This window comes from Rattus rattus, chromosome 6, assembly GCF_011064425.1.
Source record: "Rattus rattus isolate New Zealand chromosome 6, Rrattus_CSIRO_v1, whole genome shotgun sequence".
Classification (NCBI taxonomy): Eukaryota; Metazoa; Chordata; class Mammalia; order Rodentia; family Muridae; genus Rattus; species Rattus rattus.
Genome location: NC_046159.1, coordinates 140,492,227 through 140,505,064, shown reverse-complemented (window position 1 = coordinate 140,505,064; position 12,838 = coordinate 140,492,227). Strand labels below are relative to the sequence as shown.

The following is a 12,838-nucleotide window of genomic DNA, read 5'->3' as shown; positions in this document are numbered from 1 at the left end:
ATTAATAAAGCAAGGTATTCCTTCTACCTAAGTCATCAGAATTCTGGAATTGCAAACATATGCTACTGTCCTTGCTCTAGAAATTTTCTTAATAATTAATGGTTTCCTATGCATTTCCTTAGACACTTATAATCTCGGGCTTAAAAAAGTAATCTCCAATGTATGTTCTGTTTGCCATTGCTAGTGTAAATATTTTGCTAAGACTGGCTCCCCAGCCAAAGCATCTGTTTTCTGATAGCTGGTTCTGAAGTCGTACAGTTAGACTAGCAAGAAAAGATAGGATGTAGCTTCCTAGGAGGGACCTCCCTCACAAGCATCTTTGGCAATTGAAAATACAGGGGATATTTGATTACATTTTCACCGACAAATCACATACCCCTATATATGGAAACTTCCCCTGCATTTTTTTTCACGTGAAAGATAAAGTTCAGAGTCTTTTATTATATAAATGCATAAATTTTTACTGTAGTAACAAATATTTTCCTACATATTTTTATTTTATCATAATTATTTTTTAATAGTTTAAAGAGGTGAGACTTTGTCCTGATGATTTTAGATTTTCAAAATTAAAAAAACAAACAAAAAAACCAAAACCCTGAAGTCTGGACATACTGGTTTAAAGGCAGATGAACAGTAGTCTGAGGGGAATGCCAGAGGTCAGGGCCTCAAGCCAGGAGATCAGGCCAGAGAAGTGGAGACTCTGCAAAGAGGCCCTTCCAAGCTACTCATCAGGCCTCCAAGGTAGGATTTCCCTCTGCACTTGGTCAGACCTCCCCACGGCTCATGAGCTGCAACTCAGTTCAGATCTCACTGCACAGAACACTAGGCTGGACATCCACACAACACTCATTTTTCTATGATCAATTGAGTTTTAGGCTGTGCTGGAGAAGACCGGTGGGAAGATGAGGCGAGGAACATCAAGAATTCTAACCAGATTCACGTGAAGAGACATGTCACGGGCACATTCCCTGATGCAATTGTGTCGTTGTTTGTCAGGCTCAAAGAGGTCCAAATGGTACTCTTCTGTTCTAGATAACCTCATCCCCTATCCCCCAACTGAGGCATTCTCCTGCTGAGGCTACTGAAGCTCCAGGACCAGGAATCTGTCATGAACATTTGAGACTTAGCCTTGTCAGGGTGGCTGCGGACCAGAGTCGCTGCGGATTAGGCACATTAAAGCCGGTTTTCCAAGCCACCCTGCCTCGCCGCGCGCACCAAGAAGCCGCACGAGACTAGCCCTCATTCTGACAGAGGCCCACGCGCCAGGGCGGGGTTTAAGTGAGCCCTTTTAAAGGCTCCTAGGGAGGGTTCCGCCCCCGCCTCTCGCCATTGGCTCTCTCTGGAGCGGCTTTGTTCCCATAGGTGCAGGGGGCGGGGCTGCATGAGACTGGCGTGGGGGCTTCACCTCAGCGGCTCCCTCCCTTCTAGAAGAATGACGTGCGGTTAGGCCTGCGGGGCTGACAGGCTCGCCCGCGCACTGCTACTGCGGCGTCCCTAGGGAAGCAGCGCAGCTCCCGACTTGGAGCCCGCCCGCGCTTCTCTCGTGGACGGCGGCGGCGGCGGCGGCGGCGCGCGCGGCGCGCGAGCCAGCGAGCGAGGGCGGAGGTGGCTCGTGCGTGCGTGTGAGTGAGCGTGTGTGTGTGTGTGTGAGTGAGCCTGTGTGTGAGCGTGTGTGCACGCGCGCGTGGCACCAGGGTGGCGGGCGCGGGTGCTCCACTGCCTTCCACACACTCTGCCTGCTCCGCGGCTCCTTCCTCGCCCCTCTCCCGCCCCGCGGGCTGCCATCCTGAGAGAAGGCCGCGGGTCACAGGTGTGCTAGGCTTGCGGGACCGCTGGAGACAAAGGGGGCGCGGAGGTGAGCCCGCCATGGCCTCCCGGAGCCTGGGGGGCCTGAGCGGGAGCCGCGGCGGCGGCGGCAAGAAGAGCCTGAGCGCCCGCAACGCTGCGGTGGAGAGGAGGAACCTGATCACCGTGTGCAGGTGCGGGGCTGCCGGCGCCGGGCTGAGGGAGGTGCTGGGGCTCGGCGCTGCGGGCCGCGCCGCGCGTGTCCGCGGACGTGCGGGGCCCTGCAGAGGGGCGGTAGCTTCTCCCCGCGAGGCGGTGGTCCAGCCCTCGGGTCTGGGCGTCCTCGGTTGGAGGCTGCCCCGCGAGGGCCGGGGCGGAGTCGGGGAGGATCTGTTCTGAAGCGGTCAGCTAGTGTCTGAGTAGAAGAGGGCGGAGGAAGAGCAGCATCCAGCGGTAGTAGTTACTGAGATGCTCCCACATCCCAGGGCGGTCTGTTGTTTTCTCTTGTTGGCGTGTAGCTTGTCACCCCTTTCACTCGGCCCGAATCTGTATTGTCTAGTTAAGTCTTGTCAACTACTGCTTGCGGGATTATGGAAGACTCCTAGTCCTCCAGCCAGTCCTTTATTGGGAGATGTGCCTTTATTTAAATGCTTCCTGGTTGTAAACGTATCCCTTCCTCCGGGAAATATAGAAATAAATAGTCACTATCTATATAAATCAAGAATTCAGAAAAAACTGATTTTTGAACACGCTGATACATTTTCTTTTAAGCCTTATAAAATTCTAGGCGTCCATTTCTTAGTAACCACTCAGAGCCAATAAGCTCTGTGAAAATGATTTTGTTCAATCATACTGGTTAATCATCAACCAGTGATAATTCTCCAGTTATCAGGTAAATGATGAAACCTTTCCTGCCTCTCTGGTTTATGTCTATTTAATTTTTTTTTCCCTTGTGCAAAATCGTGGCTGGCATCTTAAACAGATTGCAGATATCTGTAGTAGGTTACATTCGATATTTAAGCAACTTTTAAAAAGTTGGATTCTAATGAGTACCCATGTTATCAGGAAGACCTTCGCTCACAGTTTGCATTGTAAGTGGTAAAAATAAGATGAACTATATTATTTGTGCTGTGTAGAATACAAGTTTTTGGGGACAAACGGGCTTTATTGCATTGTTTTAAAATGAGGCAAATTTTTAAGTTAGATACATAGAAAAATAAGCTAGCCGGATAGTCTCATCATTTGAAGATATTAAAATGATTTTTTTAAACGAAATTGATTTCAAAGCAGGTTTCAGCCTAAACGGTGCTTCTTGAGTCATTATGCTCATCAGAGCTTCCGCAGACTCAAACTTCCCTGTGATTTGACATTGAAGTTGGAAGAAGCTGATCTGGTGGAAATGTAACCGAGCTCATAATGCACGTTGTCTTTAACCATTGTCTTAATACCACTTCCTTATTTTCTTCATTGTTTTGTCGGCTGTACAATAATGTTGGGCCAGATTGCTAGGGATTTCGAATGATCCACTTAAACGAATAATAGCCATCAAGCATCGTGTGATCATACTTGATTTTTAGTGTTTCCAAATACGAGCATGGTGATAATGGTAGGAACATATTTATAGCAGCTAGGCGAGGCTCATGCATTTTTCTTTAAACAAACATTTGAATTGTGGCCCCATTTCGTGATTCTCTATTGATGTCTTGGAAAAACGGAAATTTATAAAACTAGAACAAACAAAACCAACTTCCAACTACTACATATAATTTCTTATACTTACACAGTAAGCTTTTTTTCTACCCCCCTTAAAATGTTAGATATAATTTCAGTTTAGGTTCAGTGCTATATCATAAAGCTATACAATTCTGTAGATTTAATGACATATACAAGTACAATATTGTTACTGTTTTGAATTTTGGAATTAGGCTACTTGGTTATGTAGGATAGTCAGGAAAAGAACTAAATTGAATTTGGACTCATTATGATTGTGTGTGTGTGTGTGTGTGTGTGTGTGTGTGTGTGTGTGAATTATTTCAGTTTGTTGCAGAGAACATTTATTGTGGACTTAAACCACTGTATAGTACTTACTTATCAAACAAATATTTAGAATATTTTTTATAGACTGTACTGGAGAAAAAAATAGGTCATTTCAGAACTCTAAATTTCCATACTCAACTCCAAAATATTTATTCATTGATTTTAGCTACTCCATTTTGTGTATATATTTTTCATTATTTAGAATTTGAAAAATTAAGGTATATTTCCCATGTTTCTCCCCTCCCTCTTTTCTGGTACATGGCCTTGTTGTGTAACCTTAACTGGCATGAAACTTGCTATGTAGATTAAGCTGGCCTCAAATTCACTGACATCTTCTTGTCTCTGTCTCTGGAGCCATGTGCTTTATATTAGGCCTGCCCTTGGGCTTTTTTAACCTGCATTTTTCATCCACATAAATTCAGACGTTAATTATCTTTTGTGTTGTTTTTAAGCTTATGCATTTTTTCAAAGATTTTTATTTTGTGTATGTGTGGTTTGCTTTCATGTATGTCTGTCCTCCGTGTGTATACATTGCTCTCTGAGGCCAGACCAGAAGAGATGTCAAATGCCCTGGAACTCGAGTTACAAATAGTTGTGAGCTGTCATGTGGGTTCTGGACTCAAACAGGAGTCCTCCAGAAGAGCAGCCAGTGCTCTTAATCACTGAGCCATCTCTACAACTCAAGCTGATATCTTTTTAAGCCAATGTATTTCTTTGGCCTTAGTTCTATTGGCTAATACAATTAAAATCTAATGGATTTTTTTCAGTTTATTATATTATATAAAATACTAAAACATTCATGTTTAACAATTATATATATTTTAAAACAACTTTTGCCAAACTTTTAGGTCGGCTTGACACAAGCTAGAGTCATCAGAGAGGTGAGATCCTCAGTTGAGAAAATACCTCTGTAAGATCCAGCTGTAGGTATTTTCTTAATCAGTGATTGATGAAGGACACCCCCCCCCCCTTTATGGATGAAACCATTTCTGAGCTGGTGCTTCTGGGTTCTATAAGAAAGCAAGCCATGAGGAGCAAGTCAGTAAGCAGCACCCCTCCAGGACCTCTGCTTCAGCTCCTGCCTCCAGGTTCCTGCCCTGTTTTGAGTTCCTGTCAAGACTTCCTTTGCTGATAAACACTGATGTGGAAGTGTAAGCCAAATAAGCCCTTTCCTCTCCATCTTGGCTTTTGGTCATGGTGTTTCATTGCAGCAGTAGAAACTCTAACTAAGACCGTAGTAGTTTAAAGGAACTTCTTATGTGAAATGAATTTTCCTGGCTTGTGGATTAAAAAAGACAAGGATGGTGTATGAAATGCACAATAGGTTAAGCAGGATAGAGACAAATGGTGATTTTACAATTAAAATATTTTAATAACATGAAACATGTTTTATAGGTCAAGATAGTATTTCAGGATGCTAGTATTATTGCAAGTTAGAACAGCTCCTCATTTCTTTAGTGTGGTCAAGGAATAAAGAGCTCATATTTTATACGTAACTAATATCTACTCTGAGCTTAAAGTTCTTCCCTCCGGTATACCGTCTCAGTCAGCACTTACTATGGAATACAATCTTCTGTCTAATGAAGGCCGTAATTTAAATGCTCACATTTAACACAATAAGCAGCATGTAGTAATTTTAGATAAATTACTTAACAAAAAAAAGAGGTTGCACATTTCTCCACCTTTAGAGAGCATACAGATAGCACAATGCAGTTAACTATGGATGAGTGCCTTCTGTGTCTGTGTCTATGAATATGTGCACTGTGCAGTGGCTGTCCTTGGAGACTCTTGAGGTACCCTAGGACGTTTAGCTAAATGGCCCCATAAGACTTGTGTTTAGAGTTTTTGTTTTTGCTGCTGTTTCTTCTTGCTGACTTAGCTCTTGTCTCTTGAAGGTGTGCTTCCAGACTTCACATCATGGCTTGCTAACTATAGCTGTTGTGAACTAGGGAAGGAGATAAATAAATCTGTGCCCAGAGGCACAGGTTAACTGAGAGAGCTTTAGCGGTCTCAGCATTTTAGATTTTGAATATTCAGGGGGAAGAGTCTTGCTTTGGTTGAACTTGGTTATAACTCAAATGTGTGTATGTGAGGAATTACAGACTATACTGGTGGTAATATCCTTTAAACACAGTAACTTATTCTTTGTTACTACATGCTAGAGTGTGTCTTATAAGAGTAGCCATACCTTGATATGATGAATATGAAAACTATTCTAATCTTGTTATATGTAGTAGAACATTGATCAACATTTTCGGGTCAATTCATAACATCATAGAGCTCCCGCAGATGCAGAGCGAATTACTCCATACTCTTATATTTCCAGTTACACTTATCCAGTTATATACCTTCCTTCATTGAGAGCTAAGATAGGAAGCAATCTAAAGGGTCTTTTTGGTGCTATTGTCAGGAGCAATGTATACTATAAAGATACCTTATTTTGCAAAGACTTCTGTGAGGACTTATTTCAATGTCGACATTTGCCTAATTCTAGTTAGTTTATTTACATTATTGGGCATATGAATATGGAACTTACAACCTTATCTTTGTCTTAGGTAGGTGATCAGTTAAATCTGTAGCCAGTTTTTTAAAAACATATGTTGAACATTGTGGTAATTTGTTCAGCTCCACTGTACCTTAATATTTTAAGTATAATTTTGTGCATGTATATGTTTGTGCAAGTATGTACATGTTTTGTGCATTCAGGTGCATATGAAGGTCTGAGGTCAACCTCGGGTGTCATTCCTCAGGCACTGTCTACCCTGGTTCTGTGTAAAGGGGACTATCAATGGCCTGGAAGTTACCATGTGAGGTAGACTGACTGATTAGTAACTGCCTCCTCTGCCCAGTCCTAGGATTACAAGGACACTGCATCATGCCTGAGAGTTTGTTTGTTTGTTTGTTTGTTTGTTTGTTTTTAATATAATTCCAGAGATTGAAGGCAGGTCCTCATGCTTGCAAATAAAGCACTTTACTGACTGAGGTATCTCCTGAGCCAGTGAAATTGTATGGACCTAAAATATGCATTTTAAAAAGTATACTTAGCATAAACACACTGCCCATTGTATTATTGTTTCTCCATTTGTTGACTTTTCCCACTGTACAGTGTAGAGAATTCCTTAATTATAAAGCAGTCTATAGATTTCCTTCATGATTTCTACTAACCAGCTTAACAAATCTGCTTGATCTCCCAAATAATCAAATATTCTTGTTTTCTTCTAAAGCTCTGTTGTTTTGTCTTTTGCATTTATATCAACAATCCATCTGCAGATTATTTGTATTTGTGGTATTAAGTGTGGGGACCAGGACTAAATATTGTCCTTAAAAAATCAGGTGAACTAGTTGAAAGGATCATATTTTATCCAATACCTTCAAGTATTACTTTTGTCTTAAATAGTAGAACCGCCCTGCCTCTATTTCTAGGCTCTTTGATTTCATCAGTCTACTAGTTTCTTCTTGAAATGATATAATACCATCTTAACAACTATTATTTATAATATGTCTTGCCGTTTGATAATAAAGTTTTATAGCTTTATATTTGAAGATAATCCTATTTTTAGCTTGTTGCCAGATAAATTGTGCGAATCAACTTATCAGTTTTCATGAAAATCATTCTGTGTGTTTAAGAACTACGATTTTAAATATGTATGTAGCGTAGTTCGGTCATTTCATGTGCCTACATTACTCTCTCTTATCTCCCTCACACTCCTTTTTGGACACCTTCTACCCAAGAAATCTCCTTTGTAATATATGTCATTTATTTGTGTGCTTGCTTTGTTTTGTTGTGACCCACTGAACTTAGTTTGGATTGCATAAATAACCATCGGTAGGATGAACATGGGCATCTTAACAGTGGATATATATACCACTGAAGAATATGACACCTCCTCCAACAACCATTAACTATCCATAGGGATCTGGGACTCTCCTTATGCTTGAACTGATCGTACAAGTCATTTTTGATAATCTTTCATCTTTATAATATTGAAACATATGATCACAATAAATGGATGTAGTAAATATCTTCATATATTCAAATAATCTCTTTTCAGGAATAAGCATTTATTTCAAATACATAGGCATTATAAATCCATTGTCAAATGTATTTGTGTATATTGGATATATTTCTATTATTATAACAAAAATCATTATATTTCCCCCATTTTTGCTAGTATGAAGACATAGACTTGGTCTTTAAACATTCTAGCTTTAAATAGATTTATTTATTGATTCTATCAGAATTTCTAAGATTGATCAAAACTCACATGCTTTATTTCTTCATTTGTCAATCTTTATCTGTTTTACTTCTTGTCTTACTACTTACTACATTGGCTAGGATCCTTAACACAGTGTTACAGAAAACATTAAGGATTTTATGACTTCGTGGGCGTTTGCAGCAGATTTTACTTACTTCTCTACTATTTCTAGATTCCTGGGAATACTTATCTTAAGTAGATACCAAATCTTTCTTGGCTAACAAGATTAAACATGATGCCCATCCCTACTTTCCTGTCCATAGACTGAATTCTGTTGTTTGAATTTTACATGTCTTACTACCTTGGAATAAAACCATTAGGTAGCTTATGTTTTTGAGATTTCTTTGCATACAGCTGAGTCAATATTTGGATTACTTCTACATATTTGCTCATGGGAGAGACTGGTCTATATTTGTCCTTTCTTATCAAGTCCTCATCTAGTTTTATCAAGGTTGCTTTTTTTGCCATGTTTTACATAGGTTTTATAAGATTGACATTATTTCCTTCTGTAATACACAGGGCAGTTCACTAGGTAGCAATCCAGACCATAAATCTCCTTGTGGAAATAAACAAAATCTCCGCGGGAAGATTATTAACAGGTTGACTTCATTTAATAGATTTTACCAATTCAGATTGCTGGTTTTCTTCCTCATTTTTAGTAATTTCTTTTCAGGGAATACATTCCTATATCTATACATCTCTATCTCTCTATATATTGAGGTTTCACTTAATCTCTCTCTCTCTCTCTCTCTCTCTCTCTCTCTCTCTCTCACACACACACACACACACACACACACACACACACACACACACTTTTTTTTTTATTAACTTGAGTGTTTCTTATTTACATTTCGAGTGTTATTCCCTTTCCCGGTTTCCGGACAAACATCCCCCTCCCCCCTCCCCTTCTTTATGGGTGTTCCCCTCCCCATCCTCCCCCCCTTGCCACCCTTCCCCCAACAATCCGTTCACTGGGGTTCAGTCTTAGCAGGACCCAGGGCTTCCCCCCTTCCACTGGTGCTCTTACTAGGATATTCATTGCTACCTATGAGGTCAGAGTCCAGGGTCAGTCCATGTATAGTCTTTTAGGTAGTGGCTTAGTCCCTGGAAGCTTTGGTTGCTTGGCATTGTTGTACATATGGGGTCTCGAGCCCCTTCAAGCTCTTCCAGTTCTTTCTCTGATTCCTTCAACGGGGGTCCTATTCTCAGTTCAGTGGTTTGCTGCTGGCATTCGCCTCTGTGTTTGCTGTATTCTGGCTGTGTGTCTCAGGAGAGATCTACATCCGGCTCCTTTCGGCCTGCACTTCTTTGCTTCATCCATCTTGTCTAGTTTGGTGGCTGTATATGTATGGGCCACATGTGGGGCAGGCTCTGAATGGGTGTTCCTTCTGTGTCTGTTTTAATCTTTGCCTCTCTATTCCCTGCCAAGGGTATTCTTGTTCCCCTTTTAAAGAAGGAGTGAAGCATTCACATTTTGATCATCCATCTTGGGTTTCATGTGTTCTATGCATCTAGGGTAATTCAAGCATTTGGGCTAATAGCCACTTATCAATGAGTGCATACCATGTGTGTTTTTCTGCACACACACACACACACACACACACACACACACACACACACACACTTATTGAGATAGGATCTTATTGAATATGTAGCCTAGATACCTCAAACTCAGTATCCATCTGCTTCAGCATCTCCTAAGTGCAGAGTGCTAATGACTTTTTCTTGGTTAAAAAAGATCTGTAGAGATTTACCACTCCTAATCCCGAAATCTGCATATTCCTCATTGTTTTCCTTACTAAGGCTTGTTGTGGGATTGATTTTTTTCAAAGAACCAGCCATTTTTGGATTTTGTTGATTTTACTCTGTCTAATCATGGATTATTTTTAAAATAGAGCTATAATTTCCATGTCTTCTAGTTACCTTTTACTTACATTTTAAACTTAATTCTACTCTGTAAAGATTATATTCTGAAAGACTTTGAGCTTTTGAAATTTTGTTGATGTTTGCTTTATGATATAACATATGGCTAGTTTCCATCAGTGTTTTCTATGCATTTGCATGTTCCGTTGATTGCTTGTTCTATGTATGCCATTTATATGTAGAGTGTTGTATATTTTATAACTTGTATGTCCATTTATTTATTTATTATTTATTTATTTATTTGGTTTTTCACTTCAGTGTTTGAAACTCACTCTATAGACCAGGCTGGCCTCAAACTCATAGAGTTCCATCTGCCTCTGCCTTCTAAGTGCTGGGATTAAAGTCTGCCTAGTAATATAATAGAGGAGATAGAGTATCAGAGCTTAGATCTATTTTTCCATTTTATTATACATATAGAATTATGGTTTTAGTATGTTAATTATGGTGATCTTTTCCTTCTTGCTTGATGCCCTTGTCATCATGATATATCCATTTATATCTCTGACAAAGCTACTTTCTTCAAAGCTACTTTGGCAATTGCTAAAATTGTCAAAATAGCATTGAGAGTAAAAAAAAAGTAATGAAGGCAGCTTAAAAGCACAAAGAGGGGTTGGGATTAGCAGTGGTAGAAAGGAAGGGCCCTGGGTCGGGTCCTCAGCTCCCAAAAAAAGAACCAAAAAAAAAAAAAAAAAAAAAAAAAAAAAGCACAAAGAAACAGAATGATGACATTCATAGCTCCAGCCTGACCTGGGAGGAGGGCAAAGCTAAAAACTCTGGGGAAAACAGACTGTGCTAATTCTAGCCGCAGGATGATAAGCTCATAGTACTCAAAAGCCTTACATCTAGGGTACGTGTCTGTGTGGAGGTGAGTTGGGTTGTTGTGGAGGCCAGCATGAGAAATTGGAATGTTTTTCTCAGAGTGTGATAAACAGACACCATGTTGTAAGAAGGCCTCTTATTTGAAAATGAGTTTGTCTGTGGACCTGAAAACAGTGAACAGTCATCGTAGGTCAGTAGTGTTTGGCCAGCAATCTTGGATACCTTGACACAGCATTTGGTTGGGAAACTTCTGTAAGAAGCAATTTAAAAAAAAAAAGGAGGACCCAAATCCCATGGGGAAGAGAGCTGGTCTTGCAGAAGTGCAGACAATCCTGAGAACTCAGAGGACACAACTACTTCTGCCCACATTCCTGACCCAAGAGGAACCTGCCTAGTGCCCTCTGTGCCCTCTGGGCACAGGAACCTAGGAACAGTCAGAGGCAGGACCTGTCCAGTTTCTGCCTGCTCCAAGAGCAGACAGCCAGTCACCAGGAGCTCTGACACACCTGAGAGCAGAGGTAAGACCAACTCTTCTGTTCCTAGCAACCCGCCTGGTGGCCTCAGGACATACAAAGGCAGAAGTCCTCTAAAAAAGAGACACTTCTGGTTTCTGACTGCACCCAAAGCTGAACAGCTCCCACAGCCCTCTGTATCCAAATCCCATGGATTAGAGAGCTGAACTCTCAGAAGTGCAGACAATCCTGAGAGCTCAGAGGAGATGGCCACTTCTGCTTACATTCCTGACCCAAGACTACCTGCCTAGTGCCCTCTGGATACAGGAACCTAGGATCAGGCAGGGGCTAGACCCCTCTGGTTTCTGCCTGAGCCCAGAGATGAAAGCCATGCACCTGGAGTGCTGACACATATGAGAGCAGTGGTAAGACCAACTCTTCTGCTCCAAGCGAATAGCTTTGAGGCTTTAGGACACACAAACCCAGGAGGCAGCTCTCTGTTCCAAGATATGACCGAAAGAAAACAGGAGTGCTGACACACAGGCTTAAATGAGGGTCAAGCCACTATCAGAGATAGCAAGACAAGCTAACACCAGAGACAACCTGATGGCAAGAAGCAAGTGCAGGAACTAAGTAACAGAAACCAAGACAATTGGTATAATCAGAGCCCAGTTCTCTCACCAAAGCAAATACTGGATATCCCAACACATGGGAAAACCAAGATTTGGATTTTAAATCACATCTCATGATGAAAATAGAGGACTTTAGGAAGGGCATTATTAACTCCCTTAAAGAAATACAGAGCAACACAGGTAAACAAGTAGAAGCCCTTAAAGAGGAAACACAAAAAATCCCTTAAAAATTACAGGAAAACACAATGAAACATGTGAAGGAATTGAACAAAACTATCCAGGATTTAAAAATGGAAATAGAAACAATAAAGAAAGCACAAAAGGAGACAACCCTTGAGATAGAAAACCTAGGGAAGTGATCACATGTCATAGACACAAGTATCACCAACAGAATATAAGAGATAGAAGAGAGAATATCAGGGGCAGAAGATACCATAGAAAATCACATAACCATCAAAGATAACGTAAACACAAAAAGCTCCTAACCCAAAAAAACATCCAGGAGATCCAGGACACAAGGAGAAGATCAAACCTAAGGATAATAGGTATAGAAGAGAGGGAGACTCCAACTTAAAGGATCAGTAAATATCTTTAACAAAATTGTAGAAGAAAACTTCCCTAACCTAAAGAAAGAGACGCCCATAAACATACAAAAAGCCTAAAGAACTCCAGATTGGACCAGAAAAGAAATTCCTACCATCACATAATAGTCAGAACACCAAATGCACAAAACAAAGAATATTAAAAGTTGTAAGGGAAAAAGGTCAAGTAACATATAAAGACAGACCTATCAGAATTATATCAGAGACTATGAAGTCTAGAAGATCCTGGGCAGATGTCATACAGTCACTAAGAGAACACAAATGCCAGCCAAGATTACAATATCCAGGAAAACTGTCAATTAACATAGATGGAGAAACCAAGTTATTTCATG

The 12,838-nt window shown here is 40.7% G+C and overlaps 1 protein-coding gene across 2 annotated transcripts in view; it reads left to right on the top strand.

Annotated features, from left to right (window-relative positions):
• The first annotated feature begins 1,611 nt into the window (after positions 1 to 1,611).
• Positions 1,612 to 12,838, top strand: part of Rundc3b (RUN domain containing 3B) — a 129,326-nt gene continuing 118,099 nt past the window's right edge. The window contains exon 1 of one of the 2 annotated variants that reach the window (XM_032907030.1): positions 1,612 to 1,979. In XM_032907030.1, coding sequence (XP_032762921.1) covers positions 1,867 to 1,979 — 113 coding nt within the window. In that variant the 5' untranslated portion in view covers positions 1,612 to 1,866. The remainder of the gene's footprint in view (positions 1,980 to 12,838) is intronic. The other variant, XM_032907029.1, reaches the window with a different exon arrangement.